This window comes from Zootoca vivipara, chromosome 1 (assembly GCF_965207765.1).
Source record: "Zootoca vivipara chromosome 1, rZooViv2.hap1.1, whole genome shotgun sequence".
NCBI classification, from domain to species: domain Eukaryota; kingdom Metazoa; phylum Chordata; class Lepidosauria; order Squamata; family Lacertidae; genus Zootoca; species Zootoca vivipara.
The window spans coordinates 84780160-84797047 of NC_142582.1; the positions used below are offsets into that span (position 1 = coordinate 84780160).

A 16888-nucleotide genomic window follows, 5' to 3' on the forward strand; every position below is an offset into this window, starting at 1 on the left:
ATTGATCCCTGTGAGAACTAGATGGAACATGGGTCTGATCCAGGTGCTTTTATGTACAGTACTCGAAGAGGGCCTTTTCAGTAGTGGCACCCTGTTTGTACAATGCTATTCCCAAGATGCCTGCTTTGTACCTACCTTGAGGTCCCCTCAGTGCCTTTTTATTCTGCAAGTTATAGTTTAATTTATTTATTTTTAACTTTCAGTAATTTAAAATTCTTTGTGCTTTTAGATATTTTCCGAAATATTAAAGGGCTGTTTCAATATCATTTGTGCTGTTGGGAGCCCTGCTGTTTTGGTTTTAATACTACCTGCTGAGTTTTTATGCTGCATTGTATATTTTGCTTTCGTCAATAGCAATAAATAATAATGCGCTCAATGTTGTCACCTTGGATCAGAGGCTCACCCTACTTCCAGCAAGGCACTTGAAGCTTGGAAGTTGCTGCTGCTGCTGCTGCTGCTGCTGCTAATGCTAAAATGCAGAGCCACTAGCAACAAGCCTGAAGGTAATGAGCTTATTTTCCAACCCACGGGAGCTCATGCATTTGCAGGAAGGGGCCTTCCTGGCTGCTTGTTGCTCACGCAACATGCAGGCTTCGGCTACGGAAAGGGTCTGTGTATCCCCGGAGACTTCTAATAGCTTTTCCTGAGCCTGTGTGAATCCCCATAGGAACTAAAGAAGCGGAGGAAGGAGTGGTTAGTTTTTCAGCCGTTGAGCACCATGGACAGGGATTTGCTTTAGAAAATACTGTGGCAGAATGGAGGGAGAATTAGCATGCTAATCTGCTTGTGATGATATTAATTTTAGACAAAGACTGTTTCAATGCCTGCAGTTAGCCCGAATAATAATAATAATAAAACAGCCCATGGAATTCTAAGCATCACCCACAACCTCTTGGGCAAGCACAGGAAGGAAAGAGCCCACTCCAGTGTAATAAATAGCTGCATGCATACAACACCGTCTTGGTGAGTGAGGATGCCGCTGGCAATGTCTGCAAATGCATTGTCACAATCAATAATGAGGAGAAAATAGGGTGAATGAACACAGAGCTAAACTGAGGAAGCAGAAGCAAGGAGAGAAGAGAAAGCAATGATCAATGTTTCCTTATGAAAGCAATGGGGCCCTGTTGAGACTGCATGGGTAGCAGTGACACAGTGACATGGGGAAGGGGATTGTGTCCCTAACAGAAGGGTTCTCCCTGCATGTGCTTGAGTAGAACCACATAATGGAGTTCAGTAATGTGCTCTAGTCACAGGCCATTGCAGGTCCATATGGAGCATCCCTGTGTAACATCTGCTAGGGTTGGTTTCTGTCTCCCCTGCTTTAGCTGTTGCCCAAATGCCGGTGTACCTTCCTATATAATGGCAGTTTCAAGTTATTGATTGTAGTGCATACTTAGCAATGGAGAGAAGCCGTTACTATTTTGTCCAATGCCCAGCAAGCTCAGATTTCATGAAATGGCAGCAGCTAAGAATATTATCCTGGCCCCAGACTGTTAGGTTTGGGAATCTACGTTGCTTGACCTAATCCAGGTTCAGAAAGGATGACAAGGCACACCTTCAGTTGTGGATCAAAATCAGGTGCTTGGGATTGTGGTGGTCTGAGTGTTTGTGTCAATCCCAAATGCAGGCTTAGTGCATAACCTTTTTGTAAAGCGCAGGGATTTCTCAATTGCTCTGGCTGCAACTGGCATGATGGAGATAGCTATCCCATTCTGCCTCATTCAAGAGCCTGGCATCTTCCTCTGAGCAACCTGAGCTTGGGCTGCTGTCAGAGAAAGGATATTGAGCTAGATGGTCCATGGACCTAATTCAGTTTGGCAGCCCCAATGGGGGGAAAACAAGGCTGAAAATGAAAGGCAGTCAGGAAAGAGAAAAAGGTGATGTAGCAAAAATGGTAAGAAGGAAGCAGCACAGGACAGCGTGCGCCAGGTTCTGTGAAAGCAAATAAAATGACAGAGGTGGGGGTGGAGGCAAATAAAAATCAAAGAGAGATAAAATGTTGAACAAATGCATTTTGGTTATGTGGAGCTCAAGTAATTAAAATGGTATTAACATTAACAACAAATGCAATGACGTTAAAGGCAGTGGCCATTAAAATTGAATTTCTCATCTCCCTCTCTTGTAAAATCATGGGGGTTGCATTTTGGGGACACAGCAGTACGCATCATGCTTCTATGAGCTGGCAGTCCTTTGTCTAACTCATTTGGAGGAACATTATGATAGCCCAGCGACTGTTCTCCTTGTGTAATATTAGCATGAAGTACCTAGACTGATGCTTTGGGGTTCTCTCTGTGCCTCTAGGATTGCTTTCCCCCAGTTGTCGCCCTGCAGATGCCATTGAACTACAAGTTCCCTAATCCTTGACTGTTGGCTACACTGGCCAGGAGTGATGGGAGTTGCAGTCCAAAATATCTGGAAGGCCTGAGCCTGGGGAAGGCTGCTTTCTAGAGGCTTTGCTGTGGTGGTGTTTTAAAAGCATAATGCTCCTTACAGCCTGATCCTCGGAGTGCTGTGTTGCTGGAAGTCCCAGTGAAGTGAATGAGGCAGTTATGTACCTTTATAAAGTATTTTGGAAGAGCAGACTGTCTGTCTTCTGGGCCAGCTCCTTAATGGGGTGGCTCCAGCTGGCTTCTGTGGTTTAAATTAAGCTCCAGCCAGAATCCCTTGATGAACATGCAGTTGCTGCTGTTGACCTAACTCCCTCTCCGCAAACGTTCTTAAAAGCTTTCAATCCACATGGGTTTTGGAATTGTCCCTAGCAGAGATCCCTGGGCAACTGGCATAGCAGCCTCTGTGTGCCTGAGAGCCAATCTGGATGTGAAGGGTAGCTCAGGGAGCTCTAGGGTTAAGTGCTTTGCACCTGCTGTTCTGCTCCCTTCTCCATGTCATTCAAAATAGACTTGGTGCTCCTCTCATATATATTCTTCCAGCCCAGACCAAGGGGGATGTGTGAGCCCCTAATGTCAAGTTCGCTTGTTTATCACGCCCCCCCCCCAAGCAAGTGATAGAGATGGTGACATTCTTTCAGATGCAGTGGAGCAACTGGAAGTGTGCAGTGCGCACGTTTTGCTCTCCATCCCTTCCACTTCGGAAGCTGCTCCGTGTCCCCCCTCCTAGTAATATGGCTAATAGTGCTTCACTGCCCTTGAGGGTGATGGTGGTAAACACTATAATAAAGACTGGGAATCACTTAAGACTGTGATAAAGGACCCTTCACACAAATTGACTGCCACATGGAGGCCATTTGAAATGGTGCCTGCGTGGCAACTGCTCCAGGGAGCAAGCTGTTTCGGGACAGTGGCTCACCAATGCCAGTGGACTGCAGGACTGCCGAAAAAGGGCAGCACCTGGTCCAAAGCCAGCAGGAGGTTTAGACCCTGAGGTCCCATTTTAAAATTAAATGCAGTAAGTCTGCAGCTTTCACACATTTAACTTGTGTACATTCAGCTTTATGTGTGTGGCAAAAATGAAAATGAAAATAAATGGAAAGGGGGCGGGGCTCTGGAGGGGGGGAATGACTTGGGCAATCATACCCGCCATTGAACGCAATGTATTTTGGCTATACACTATTTGGGCTTTAGGCGCTATCCCCAGAACATAAGTTGAGTGTATGGTACATGAAGGATGGGGAACCTGTAGCTCTCCAGAAGTTGAAAGACTCCAAGTCCTATCAGCCTCAGCCACCATGGTCAATAATCAGAGATGATTGAAATTGTAGTTCAGCGACATTGGGCAGCCACAGGTCCCCATTGCTGCAGTGCACAATAGCCTTGCTTTCCCACCAAAGTAAACACTGGCCTGTTTACTCCCACCCAGGTGAGTTAACAAGGGGATGTAGCTGAACAACCCTGGGGTTACTTACTTTGGTAAGTAATGATCTCCAAATCTTGGTGGTATGTATAAGCAAGCTCGGCCTCTGCCTTGTGCTATCCATTTTAGATTCCTTCTGTATTCCTCTCCCTGAATAATGGAGATGGCTGGGTCGTCCTTTGGCACTTGGGGACTCTGGTCCCATGCAGCCCTGTTGGGGCAGAAGCATTGCAAGGTCAAGGGGAAGGATGGCTTGGCAGAGCTTAGCGCCACTGATGTGGTAACTCGATTCCCCACTTTTCCCCTTGACTGCAGCTGATGGGGAGGGGGAGCAGAGATGCGACTTGATCAGAAGCCTGCCTGGCTGAGGGAAGCAGCAGACCAGGCAGAGTGCAGGGCTTGGCACCATCTCAGCCCAGAGGGTTATTTCCCCCCACCCACCCCAGACAGCTGAGTCCATTTATTTTTAATGAGCTCCCTTAGAATGCGCAGTGAGAAGGAGAGAGCGGCGAGAGCGGCAGAGTCTCCCCAGCCAGGACAGGCAGAGGGGACGGCACATACACAGCTCTCCTTTTTCTCAAGGGGGGAGGCCTCCCTTCAACTGCGGCCGCTGCTCCTCTCCCCCTGAGGCGGGGATCCTCTTAAATGAAGTTTGAACTTAAAATGCAGTCAAGCACAGAGGAGGAGGAGAGCTGGCTTGAGGATCAGTGGGAGAAATGGTATGTCTTGGGGCAGGAGGGGGCCTATGGGGTGGGGGGAACAGAGACGGTCTCGTGCACCTGTACAGCGTTTTTACATTTTTATTTATTTTAAAAAAGCAGTTCTGCTTGGCTTTTTACTAGCCCATTTATTTAACCGGTGAAGTCTTTCTTGCTAAAAAACCCTGTGTGAGCAAGGTGTCTGCATAGCAGCTGTGGCCTCTGTGTGCAGACTTGGTTGCAAACTTTTATCTGCTGCGAAATGGGATTGAAAGGCAGTCGGGGTAGGGCAAGGAAACCAGACCATTTGGGTAGAGCTCTGCTAGTATCTCTCTGGCATGGCTGGCTTTGAGCCCAAATGGGACTCCTTAGTTGACAAAAGGAAAATATTGCTCTGTCAAAAGAGCAATTCTTTCTTGATGCTAAGAAGCCGTCTGCAGGAGACCTTTGCTGTGGGGGAGGTCAGGATCATGTAGACATTGTGGTGAATAAGTGGTGTGGGGAGGGCAGGGAGTAGATCTCTCAGCACCCTGGCATGAGCCTGTATGTTGGCACTTGCTGTCACTAATCTATCAAACTCTTTCTGCACACACCAGAACTGAATATGCGGGGCTTGCTGCAGGGAACCCCCCCCCCCCCGGGTCTATCATACAATTAGTGCTGTCTTCAGTTCCACTTTCAGTGAGAAAGTATGGCAGTCCCTTTATGTCAGACAGGAGCAGATTCAATACTGCTGTTAGCTGGGAGTGACAAACCAAAGGCTTTGCGGGGCTCTTCTGAGTAGGTATAGGTAATTGGAAAAAATGCTCCTGCCGGGCTATTGTGGTAATTGCCCATTCGTTAGCCTCCCAGTGACAGGGACAGATATTTGCATGCAATAGAACAAGTATTAACAGAAGAGATTTCCTGACCCCTGTGACCTCTCTGGAACAGGAGAGGGAATCAATTAATGCTTTGGCAGCCCATCAAATAGACTCTCCATCCCTTTCCTAATATTCCTCTCTTCCTTCTTCCCTTGCTGTGTGCAGCCCCTCAGAGATGTAAAGGTTTCACATCGAATGCCCCACCCCCTTGTTAATCCAGATGGGCATTCTATTACAGCCCTTCCCTAACTCAAGCTGCATGCAACTTTCTCTGTAGCTCTGGAAATCCCTGGTCCCAATATCACTGTGCCAATGCAGAGGAGAACAGAAGACAAGGCACCAAGTTCCTTGATGGGTATCTTTTGCTTTCTTTGCAGTGTAAAGTACATGCCAGAGAGTTGCAGTTCAAAATGGTATAATTAATAATAATAATTTATTATTTATACCCCACCCATCTGGATGGTAACCTCTTACACGTGCTATGCCTCCCAGTGTGACTGGTAATGCCCAGTGGGGAGAGGAGGAGGAAGAGGAGAAAGAGGAGGGAAGTTTCCTCTCTCCGTGAGTAATAAAGCTAAGCGAAGGATTCAGCTGGGAGCTGCTGTGAGAGCGATGGCTTCTCTGCTGAACCCTGCTCTGTGCAGCAGGCTGCACTTCAACCAGCAACAAATTTCTCTGTGCAAAGACTTGCCCTTGGCAAAATGTCCCCAAATGTTCCCTGCTGTTCTCCTGTGAATTGATCTCAAGCAAAAGCCATTGACTGCATATTGGAGGGGCTGCAGAAAGCACTTTGGCACGGTTTCAGAGGAAGGAATTAGAATCTATATTGATAAGATGCATTGAGATGATCTGGATGATTCATTATTTCCTTTCTTGATGTCCCCGTTACTGCCTTTTTCTTACCTCCACGGGGAGCAGATAGGCTGACGTGCCTCCTCTGGTTCTTAAGGCTAAATGCAGTCTCTTCTCTTGAGGATATTGTCAGTGTTGGAGAAGGGCATTTCCTCTTCTATGGGGAAATGACACCTGAGGGGGTGTGGGGGGGGGAGAACATAAAAGGCTCTTTCTGCGTCTTGGTAGGTCCCTGGATATTAGGGAGCGACTGAGGTTTTTCATTTGGAGGAAGCTGATTGGGCAAAGGCCAGCAGTAAATTACTAGATATTGTTTGTGTTACAGTTTTGTTTTAGAGTTGATTTATAAAACTATTGGACTGAATTTTTTGTGTATTTTATACTTTGATATCTGTGCTGTAAACTGCTTTGGAACACAACTGATGAAGGGCAGTTTAGAAATTAATTAAATAAATGCACCTCAAAGGAGGTTGTATTAAAGAAAGGAGAGTCCTATTGTTGCCCAGTGTTCTTGGTAGGTTTCTCACTCTTTCTATCTGAACTACCTGGAAGCCTGGACAGCTCATATAAAATACCAAGGTGGTGTACAACAACATAAACAGGTACAATAAAACATAAGATGCCACAAAACAATACAAAATAACTGGCTCATCTTGGGAAAAAATTAAACAACTGAATAGACTTGTTAGCACGAAAGTGTGAAGAGTTATAAACTGAATCTTCTTTAGTCAAAAGCCTGCTTTTCTCATGCTCTGTCCCCACTTCTTAGTTTCCTTTTCATATTGATGGTTTCTTTATGATGAGACGTACATATGGTGCTAGAGATCTCCGCTACACAATTGGGTTGATTCTGCAGATGTCCTTGAAGAATTCAGGCCAGACAGAGCATTTGGGTTGAATCCTGACAGTTCTAGGATCCTAACATTTTAAGACCAAGTTCAGCCTAAAAAGGAGTTGACAGCGAGCTAGAAAGGTGACCACTGGTTATGCCAGATGTTGTAGTGTACAGTATTATGTTTTTCACTATTAAAATGCTGTTTTGAGATATCTGGCCTCTTCTTCTGTTTTCATAATGCGTATTTTCTGAAGAAGTCAAAACATTCGGAGTTGGGAAAGAGGTTAGATGAGGGATGAGAACTCTTAAGTTGCTTACAGATGGTAACTATCTTGCTGGAGTGATTCAAATTTAGGTTTGTGCAGTTAAAGTGGTTTTACCTAGGAATTGTGAGATAGCAATTAATTGACACATGAACCTCTGTGCAAACAGTTTAGGGAAGCTTTTAATCTTTAAGAAATTAGTGTATTCTAATATTTCTGTTGGAATCCGCCCAGAGTGGCTGGGGAAACCCAGCCAGATGGGCGGGGGATAAATATTATTATTATTATTATTATTATTATTATTATTATTATTATTATTATTTTGAATTATGGTGCTGGAGGAGACTCTTGACAGTCCCATGGACTGCAAGAAGATCAAACCTATCCATTCTGAAGGAGATCAGCCCTGAGTGCTCACTGGAAGGACAGATCGTGAAGCTGAGGCTCCAATACTTTGGCCACCTCATGAGAAGAGAAGACTCCCTGGAAAAGACCCTGATGTTGGGAAAGATTGAGGGCACTAGGAGAAGGGGACGACAGAGGACGAGATGGTTGGACAGTGTTCTCGAAGCTACGAACATGAGTTTGACCAAACTACAGGAGGCAGTGGAAGACAGGAGTGCCTGGCGTGCTATGGTCCATGAGGTCACGAAGAGTCGGACACGACTAAACGACTAAACAACAACAACAACAACTATTATTATTATTATTATTATTCAGGATTAATGTTTAATAAATAGCCATGGGGGAATGTGAGTATAAGGTCTGTTGGCTAATTTGGCTAAAATCTATGCAAATTGGTAAGGAAAATGAAATTGAGCGAAACTGTTTATCAGTGGAGACTTCAGCATTAGAGGTTAAAGATAGAGCCCTCCCAATCAAAAGAAGCATTATTAAAGAGAACCAAACCATCTCAACAGGTTGAGTTTTTGCATCCTGACCCCCTGCTCTGCCTTATGAAACTGAGCAGCCAGAACCCACAGTGCCACTCTGGGTGACAGTGCATCACCAAAAAGAAAAAGAAAAAGAAAGAACAGATTTGCATTTATAGATGCAAATTCAGAAATCATTGAAATAATTTAATCAAAAAAAAACATCTCAGCATAGAGTAGGGAGGCAGTGCCCTGTGAACCTGCTCTGTCTCTCTCCTAGGCAGTCTTTCAAACAGGACATTTCCAAATAGAGGATTGTCCTTTGCAAAGTAGGACACTTGGCCACCCTGCTGTCACCTGGGATGAAATAGATTATTGTTCATCTTTATTGTTTAAATTGGTCTTTTGAAGGAGGGGGATATTGGGTGGGGGCAAGCAAGACGCTGACTTTGCAGCTTGCTGTGCATTGTATGTTTTTCACATGAGCATGTTTTAAGGGACTGTTTGCCAGTGAAATTTGGCAATGAAAAAAATTGGATCTCAAGGTGGCTTGGATGTTGCAGTGATTGACAGAAAAAATGAAGATGTGGTACCGAAAAAAATAAGCCAAAAAGCAGGGGCAGGAGTGATGCAAAGATGCTTAAATGTGTTTGTTATAAAAGCCATACAAATATAGTATGCCTAGTATGTTTTGCTGCATTCAGGGGCAGAAGCTTTAAGCCACAGGTGTGCAATGTAGGGAATGCTTGCAGCTCCCAACAGCACCTGAAACTGCCTAATTCTTCCACCCTCTTAGAGTTTCTTCTCTCCCCATTGTTTCCTCTTCCCCCCACTGTTTTTTAAAATTATTCCCCCTCTTCCTTCATAGTTTCAGAGGAACTGATTTTAAAAACGGTAGATTTCTGCTACATATATGTATATTGCACATTAAAGCCAGGAATTACTTTCACTTGTTTTCCAGAACAGTAGCAGTATTGGTCTGAATGTATTAAAAATACCCTTTGTATTTAAGAATGACCCCATTAAACTCAAGGGGGTTTACTTTTATTCTGAGTCAACCTGCATAGATCTGAGGATTATTATCTGAGTAGCCATAATACAAATCGAAAGCACAGCAGTCATATTTTCTTACATTTATATCCTCTTCTTCCATCATGGAACCTAAGGCAACATACATATGATTTCCTGGAGGTCTCCCAATCCAGGCACTGACCAGACCTAGTCCTGCTTAACTTCAGTGAGATGATGACCTCAAGTGCCTTCAGACCATACTCTGAGACCATTCTCAAACACTTTAATCTCTGGCCCATCATTGGCTTTGGCTTCCATAACAGCCAACATGCAGCCCCTGAGAGAATTTTTTCCCCTCTTGACAGGGCGGGGCGGGGGGAGTTTGTCCCCCTGTGGTTTTAAGTGAACTATATCAATGAGATATTTTTGCCCCTAAAGAAAACAACACAGCAAAGCACATTGGGTAGAATTATCATCATAATCATAATCATCATCATACCTCGCCCATCTGGCTAGGTTTTCCCGGCCACTCTGGGCGGCTTACAACATATCTAAAAACGTAATTAAAACATCAGTCCTTAAAAACTTCCCTAAACAGGGCTGCCTTTGGATGTCTTCTAAAAGTCAGATAGTAGTTTATTACCTTGACATCTGAAGGGAGGGCATTCCACAAGGAGGGCACTGCCACTGAGAAGGCCCTCTGCCTGGTTCCCTGTAACTTCGCTTTGAATTGTGCTTGGAAACGTACTGGGACCAAATGGTCTGCATCCTCCAGGCGTGCCTAGAGTTGTTCAGCGACCACCAGCTCAATCACCTTGCCCAAGAATGGAAAATTTGGGACTGGGCGATAGTTGGCCGTATTGGTTGGGTCCAAAGATGGCTTTTAAGAAGCGGTTTAATAACCACCTCTTTCAGCGGGTCTGGGAAGGCTCCCTCACAGAGGGAAGCATTCACCAGCCCACGGAGCCCATCACCTAGCTCTTCCCGCCTTTATAAGCCAGGATGGGCAAGGATCAAGGAGACAGGTGGTCAGTTTCACTCGTCCAAGCAGCCTGTCCACATCCTTGGAGGTAACAGATTGGAATTGATCCCATACAATATGATCAGACAGGACCCTAGCACTCTTCTGCCCTGGCCCTGCTCCCACGGTGGAGTCTACAGCTTTCCAATTCTGAGCAACTTTACCTGCAGAGAACTTTGCAAAATCATTGCGGGAGATCTTGGGGTTGTCACCAGGCCCTGATGGGGGAGGCGGTTCCGTTATATATATCATATTTTTTAAAATCAAGCTTCATTTTGAAGTTTTACCTCATCCATTTTTCTTTTGCACCGACACTCCATCCCTACCCTGCCAGCACAGGAATACACGCACCACCCAAACCTGGAAGGTGGTCTCCCTAACCCCAGATATATGGGACTTAGTTGTGATTACCCAGTAGTGAGGAGTCCTCTCATCATGACCAGAGGTTATTTTTTCACATTTTCAAGTCTGAGTTATGCTGCTGAAAATAGCTTCCAGTTCTGTGTTGCAGTGGGCTGCGTCTCAAATTAAACCATTAACGTTGGCCTTGTGGGCTGAAACAACTTTAAATCCCTTTTTTCCTATACTCATATAACATTTATAAAGAAAAGGATGCCTTTAAATATGTTCTTTCAGTTTTAGGAAATGTAGCGGTTTGGTCTGGTTTGGTTTTTGAGAGGCTGAGAGGGTTTAAAAATAAAAAGCTTCATGGAGCTACAGGCAAGTGTGTTACTGTAAACACTTTGATTATTTTGGTTGGTTGGCAACAGGTATGTATGAGATGATAGATAGATTAGATAGATAGATAGATAGATAGATAGATAGATAGATAGATAGATAGATAGCTTATGCCTTTCCACACGCCCCTCCCATAGGGAAGGGCTGGGGAATCTCTGGCTCCCCAAATGTTGTTGGACTCCAACTCCTATCAGCCCCAGTGAGCATGGTCCATGGTCAGGGATAATACCAGTGTGCAGGTTCCTATCCCTGGTAGAGGGAGTAATTGATGCACATGCTTGAGAACATTATTTCCTTTTGTAAGCCCTAGTGTTGGGAAAGGAGGGGCTTAAAATACTGCCTCCCCCAGCTCTCTCACCAGCTACCACCACACGAGACCAGCCTCTCTGTTCTGGGCTGCAGGGAATGTTGAAAATACCGTAGCACAAAGGACAGAAGAATCAGGGAAACTCTCAGATAACCAGCACAGTAGAAGGTAAAATTCCTTTGGAGTCTCTACTCGGTGGATTGTCTGATATAATTGTTAATTTAGCTTGGCAGGCAATTCACCTCTTTTCTCTTTTGGATCCAGGCTTGGGGTTATAACATTGTCCCAAGCATCACTGTGTGTGTTGTATTTCCTTTTTGGCTAGCTTTCCTTGATGGATAACCTCACACTCTTTGCCTTAACTTAGGCTCACACATGACATCAGCCTGGAAGAGTTTGAGGATGAAGATCTCTCTGAAATCACGGATGAGTGTGGAATCAGCCTGCACTGTAAGGACAGTTTGGCTTCACGGGTAAGGAAATCAGTGCTTCCTTAATTACTGCTAACGAAACACCCATTCCTACCCAATAGGCAGGTAAGGGATGCGGTCATTGTTTCTTGACAGGTCAAGCCACAGCCATCTAGACACACACACACACACACACACACGTACTTTCTCAATTTGAACCCCCTTCTATCTCCACCCTTTGCATTTGCTCCAGCCTTACTCATTCTCCCCGGCAGCCCTGCCCTCCCACAAACCTGAAGCCCTGTACAAGAAGAGGACTAGTTTGTTTCTTATCATAGGGGACCAAACATTTTTTTCCCTGGACCAGGCTTCCCCAATCTGGTGCATCACTGTGCTGGCTGGGGCTGATGGGTGTTGTCCTTTAAAATACCCAAAGAACAGCTAGTTGGGGGAAGCTGGCAGGCAGTAATAGTTAGCCTGTCTCTCTGTGGTTTGTATTTAAGTGTTCAGTTCTCTGTATGCTGCATCCTGGGTCTGGGTCACCCTGAGGCAACGTCACTGCAAAGCACTGTGTCTTGACTGCACCTGGAGGAGCACCCAGGCCTGAAGCAAATGCAGGTGCCACTGCTATTGTGTGCTTATTAAGCAATCCTTCTTGCGTGAGGCTCTAGACTGGGACTCATTCCCAGCTGCAGATCAGCGGGGGTTGGACTTGATCTATGAAGTATTAACTGTTCTCAGCCTTCGAGAAACTTTCCTCAGCATTTGTGAGATCTGAGGGCATTTAAACGAAGGACATCTTGTGTGGAGAGTTTTGCTAAGCGAATGGGAATTGGCATCATCCTTGGATACCTTGCAATAATCTCAACTTTTGATTGGCAGAGCCCACAGTCTATATTGTACTGAAGATTCCTTTACTTTTAAGAGGCTTCATTTTAAAAGCTCCCCCCTTTATCGCAGAGCATCTTGCATGTCTTTTTATGCCCACATCTTATTTATTGTTTAGGGAATTGTTTACTGTTTGATGTTTTATCGGGTTTTTAATATTCTGTTGGGATCCGCCCAGGGTGGCTGGGGAAACCAACCAACCAACCAACCAATAAAATTATTATTCCCATAGCTAATTGTTAACACTAGAGCTGCTGAGGTTCAAGCCTCAATGACAGCCAAATCCTTTTGTATAGATATGTGCAAAGTGGTTATGGTTAATCGGTGATTATGAAAGGGGCTCAGTAAATGCTTGGAGGCATTTTTCTCTATGTTTACATCACACAGACCCGAGCATCGAAAATGTTGTCTGGAAAGAACTTGTGATTCTACCCAAAGTCTGGTTTTGTAGATGAGACCACCACAGTGCATTAGGCACCACCTTAGATCTGAATCTGCTGAAATGCACTTTAAATGGACCCACGAGGGCTGCAGGGTGACTTGGTAGTGGCTCTAGCAGTACTATGTCGCTAGCGCTGCAGTGCTGATGGAAAGCAAGCACAACCAAATAAACCAGCACTGTATCATGTACCTCAGCAAGGGAGGGGCATGACAGCCCATTGGGTACAAAAGTAATTCCTGCTCCAGGATCCCAACCAGCCTTCCTGGTTTTGCTGGCATCAGAGCATTCAACGTGCCAGAACATGAATGGGACCTACTGTGGGGAAGGGCCACAGCTCAGATCTGCTTTGCATGCAGAGGATCCCAGGTTCAGTCTCTGGCATCTCCAGGTCAAGCTAGGAGAGACCCCTGCCTGAAACCCTGGGGAGATGCTGCCAATCAGTGTTGAGCTAGATGAACCAATGGTCTGACTCAGTGTAAGGCAGTTTCCTATGCTCCTAATAATAGTAAAGCAGGCATGGCCAAACCTGGCCCTCCAGATTTTTTGGAACTACAATTCCCATCATCCCTGACCACTGGCCCTGTTAACTAGGGATGATGGGAGTTGTAGTCCCAAAACAGCTGGAGGACCAAGTTTGGCCATGCCTGTAGTAAGGGAAACGGATGAAATAAAATTGCTTCTCCCACCCCTTTCTGGCACCTCTCCCTTGACAAAAGCACATCTTTCCCACCAGCCTTGAAGGTTGCGTGTTGAAGAAGCTGGAAAAGATTCAGACACCAATTTGAGCTGTCTGTGAAAGCCACGGGAGATTGTAAAATGGTGGAGTTTCAAAACTGCATGGTTTTCTGACAACAGAGGCAGAAGTGTGATGCATTTATTATGTATGCCATGCTAGAGGGAAGAAAGCTGCGGAGATGTAAAGAAAAGCTGAGAGGGTTCTCTGTCACCAGAGGAAGTGCATTTTCTACAAATGAGATACAGAACGTTTGATGCTCCAGGGGGAAAGGACTTAATGGGCCACTTCCAATTAACCACTCTGAACTTCCAACGTTTGAAACATGCTGGCTGTGACTGAACCACGTAGTTTTGAGATGAAGCTCAAAAAGGTGCTTGAAGAACAATAAAGGGATAGAAACCTAGAAGAGATTTTCTTTTCTTTTCTTTTTTCTTTTTGTAAAAGAAAAGTAATTTTTAAAGAATAAACTCTGGTTATGCTACAGCTGGGCAGAGTACACGGACACTGATCAACACAAATACGTTGTGTATCCAGGCACTTTGCAGAGACATACTGAGAAAGGAGCTAAAAGGAGAAAGAGTGATCACAGCCAGGAAAAAAAAAAGTCTAAGACATGAAATTTTGAAAGAAGCTAAAATATGACTTAATGGTTTACATGGAACCGACAAAAAATTCCCCAAGGGGCATCACTTATGGTGGGGGGAGAGAAAGAGAGAGATTGAATACTCTGAGCTGAGGTTTCTACATAATTGTTTGAAACCAGTTTTGATTGTGCAGACTCTATAGTCATTCAAAATCAGAGCACCATTTCCAGAAAATAATGGGGGCTTGCTCATAAACTCAGGAGTGTGTTGGGTTTTCTACCTCCTTACAGTTGTGTCGTTGGACTGGGTACTGCATAACGTTTCCGTTGACAAGGGCAGCTGCTGTAGATTCTTCTGGTGCTTCTTCCACCACAAATGTTGCAGTAAAGAAGCCTTATTATGACTGTTCCCTTTCCAGCACAGCAGGAAGGAATGCAGTTCCATGCCCTGCCATTCCACCTGTCCAATTACCTGCCCTCCTCCCATGTCTTTTCTGGAATACAGACTGAAGTCTGTTTGCTGCTGCTACAGTCAGTGAGGAGGATGGGCAAAGTTGCCACTTCAGCAGGAGCCACAGCAATTAGTTCTCTTGCTTCAGAGCTTTTCAGATTGAGGCTGAATCCAGACAAGACAGAAGTACTGTTTTGGGGGGACAGGAGGTGGGCAGGTGTGGGGGACTCCCTGGTCCTGAACGGGGTAACTCTGCCCCTGAAGGACCAGGTGCGCAGCCTGGGAGTCATTTTGGACTCACACTGTCCATGGAGGCACAGGTTAATTCTGTGTCCAGGGCAGCTGTCTACCAGCTCCATCTGGTACACAGGTTGAGACCCTACCTGCCCGTGGACTGTCTTGCCAGAGTGGTGCATGCTCTAGTTATCTCTCACTTGGATTACTGCAATGTGCTCTATGTGGGGCTACCTTTGGAGTTGACCTGGAAACTACAACTAATCCAGAATGCGTCAGCTAGACTGGTGACTGGGCGTGGCCGCCGAGACCACATAACACCGGTCTTGAAAGATCTACATTGGCTCCCAGTACGTTTCTGAGCACAATTCAAAGTGTTGGTGCTGACCTTTAAAGCCCTAAATGGCCTCGGTCCAGTATACCTGAAGGAGCGTCTCCACCCCCATCGTTCTGCACGGACACTGAGGTCCAGTGCCAAGGGCCTTCTGGCGGTTCCTTCGCTGCGAGAAGCCAAGTTACAGGGAACCGGACAGAGGGCCTTCTCGGTAGTGGCACCCGCCCTGTGGAACACCCTCCCACCAGGTGTCAAAGAGAAAAACATCTACCAGACTTTTAGAGGACATCTGAAGGCAGCCCTGTTTAGGGAGGCTTTTAATGTTTAATAGATTATTTTATTTTATTTTTCTGTTGGAAGCTGCCCAGCCAGATGGTGGGGTATAAATAATAAATTATTATTATTATTATTATTATTATTATTATTATTATTATTATTATTATTATAATAAAAGAAAATACATGTTCTCTGGACTAACAGGTGGCAACTGCAAAGGGGAAAGCTATATAGAAGAAGGATCATTTGCTGTAATAAAACCTGTGCCCTGTTCCATCGTCTACCAATTAAGAGTAACTTTATGAAGCATGGCATCACCCATTTTTGTCTGATGGAATTTAGTTCTGCTACACTTCTATTGCATGGGGTAGAAGATGGCATTTCGAAACATCTTACATTATGTTTGGGAAGTGTCTGTTTCACTCTAAAGTGCTGATAGTTTCTCAAATAAAATGTGCCGGGGGATTCTGGTCATCCTGACAGTCCTGTTCTCTGTTAGCTGGGGGTTAATGCTGAGAAGGAAGCTCTCTGTACATGCTCAATGGTACTGTTCATATTTATGTCACAAGGCCCAAGCTGAGTGCTTGCATATGATTCTGGGGCCAGTCTCTGGTTTGCTCCAACTCAAATTAAGCTTCATGTAATGGATCACAAGTAGCTTATAGAAATGGGCATCCTGCACTGCTTCAGAATGAAATAGACATCAGATAGGAAGAAACTGGACATGGGCTGCATTTTTTTAAAAAAATTGTAGGAGTGCTGCATTGCAGGGGGTCGGACTCGATGACCATTCCAACTCCACAATTCTAGGATTCCATGAGTGCAAATAACAGATGTCAGCAGCCTCAAACCCTGCCTGGAAATTCATGAACTAAGGAGTTTAAAGCAACACATTTCAGCAAGAACTGAAAGCCAGAAAAGCACATCTGGGCAAGTTCATGCATGGTAAAATTAAGATACTGTATTTGTTCACCAAGAAGAGCACCCAAGCTTAAACGTACATATACACAGCCACAGTCATAGCTGCTTTAATCAGAAGTTTGCATGCCAGAGAGAGTGTGGAAGAATAGAAACAAAACAATTCTGCTCTGAGATAGGACCTGAAAAAGTGCTCCAGGAAAAGTATAGATGCTGTTCTGCAAAGTGTGGGTTTTGTTGCATGTAACCAACATGTGTGGTCCAGAACCCTCAGGGCCCATGCTAGGAAGACACATCCATCTGTCCATCTCTTTGACTAAAGCTGTTTGACAGTGGAACAGGTTGC

The 16888-nt window shown here is 45.0% G+C and overlaps 1 protein-coding gene across 3 annotated transcripts in view; it reads left to right on the forward strand.

Annotated features, from left to right (window-relative positions):
- The window catches only part of MAPK8IP1 (mitogen-activated protein kinase 8 interacting protein 1), a 60884-nt gene that overhangs the window by 14120 nt on the left and 29876 nt on the right, over positions 1-16888 (forward strand). Inside the window, exons 1-2 of one of the 3 annotated variants that reach the window (XM_088669301.1) lie at positions 4299-4529; positions 11638-11743. The exons of 1 other annotated variant lie outside the window; for it this stretch is intronic. In XM_088669301.1, the coding sequence (XP_088525427.1) occupies positions 4456-4529; positions 11638-11743 (180 nt within the window). In that variant the 5' untranslated portion in view covers positions 4299-4455. Of the gene's footprint in view, positions 1-4298; positions 4530-11637; positions 11744-16888 lie in introns of those variants that run through there. One more of the 3 variants, XM_035115700.3, reaches the window with a different exon arrangement.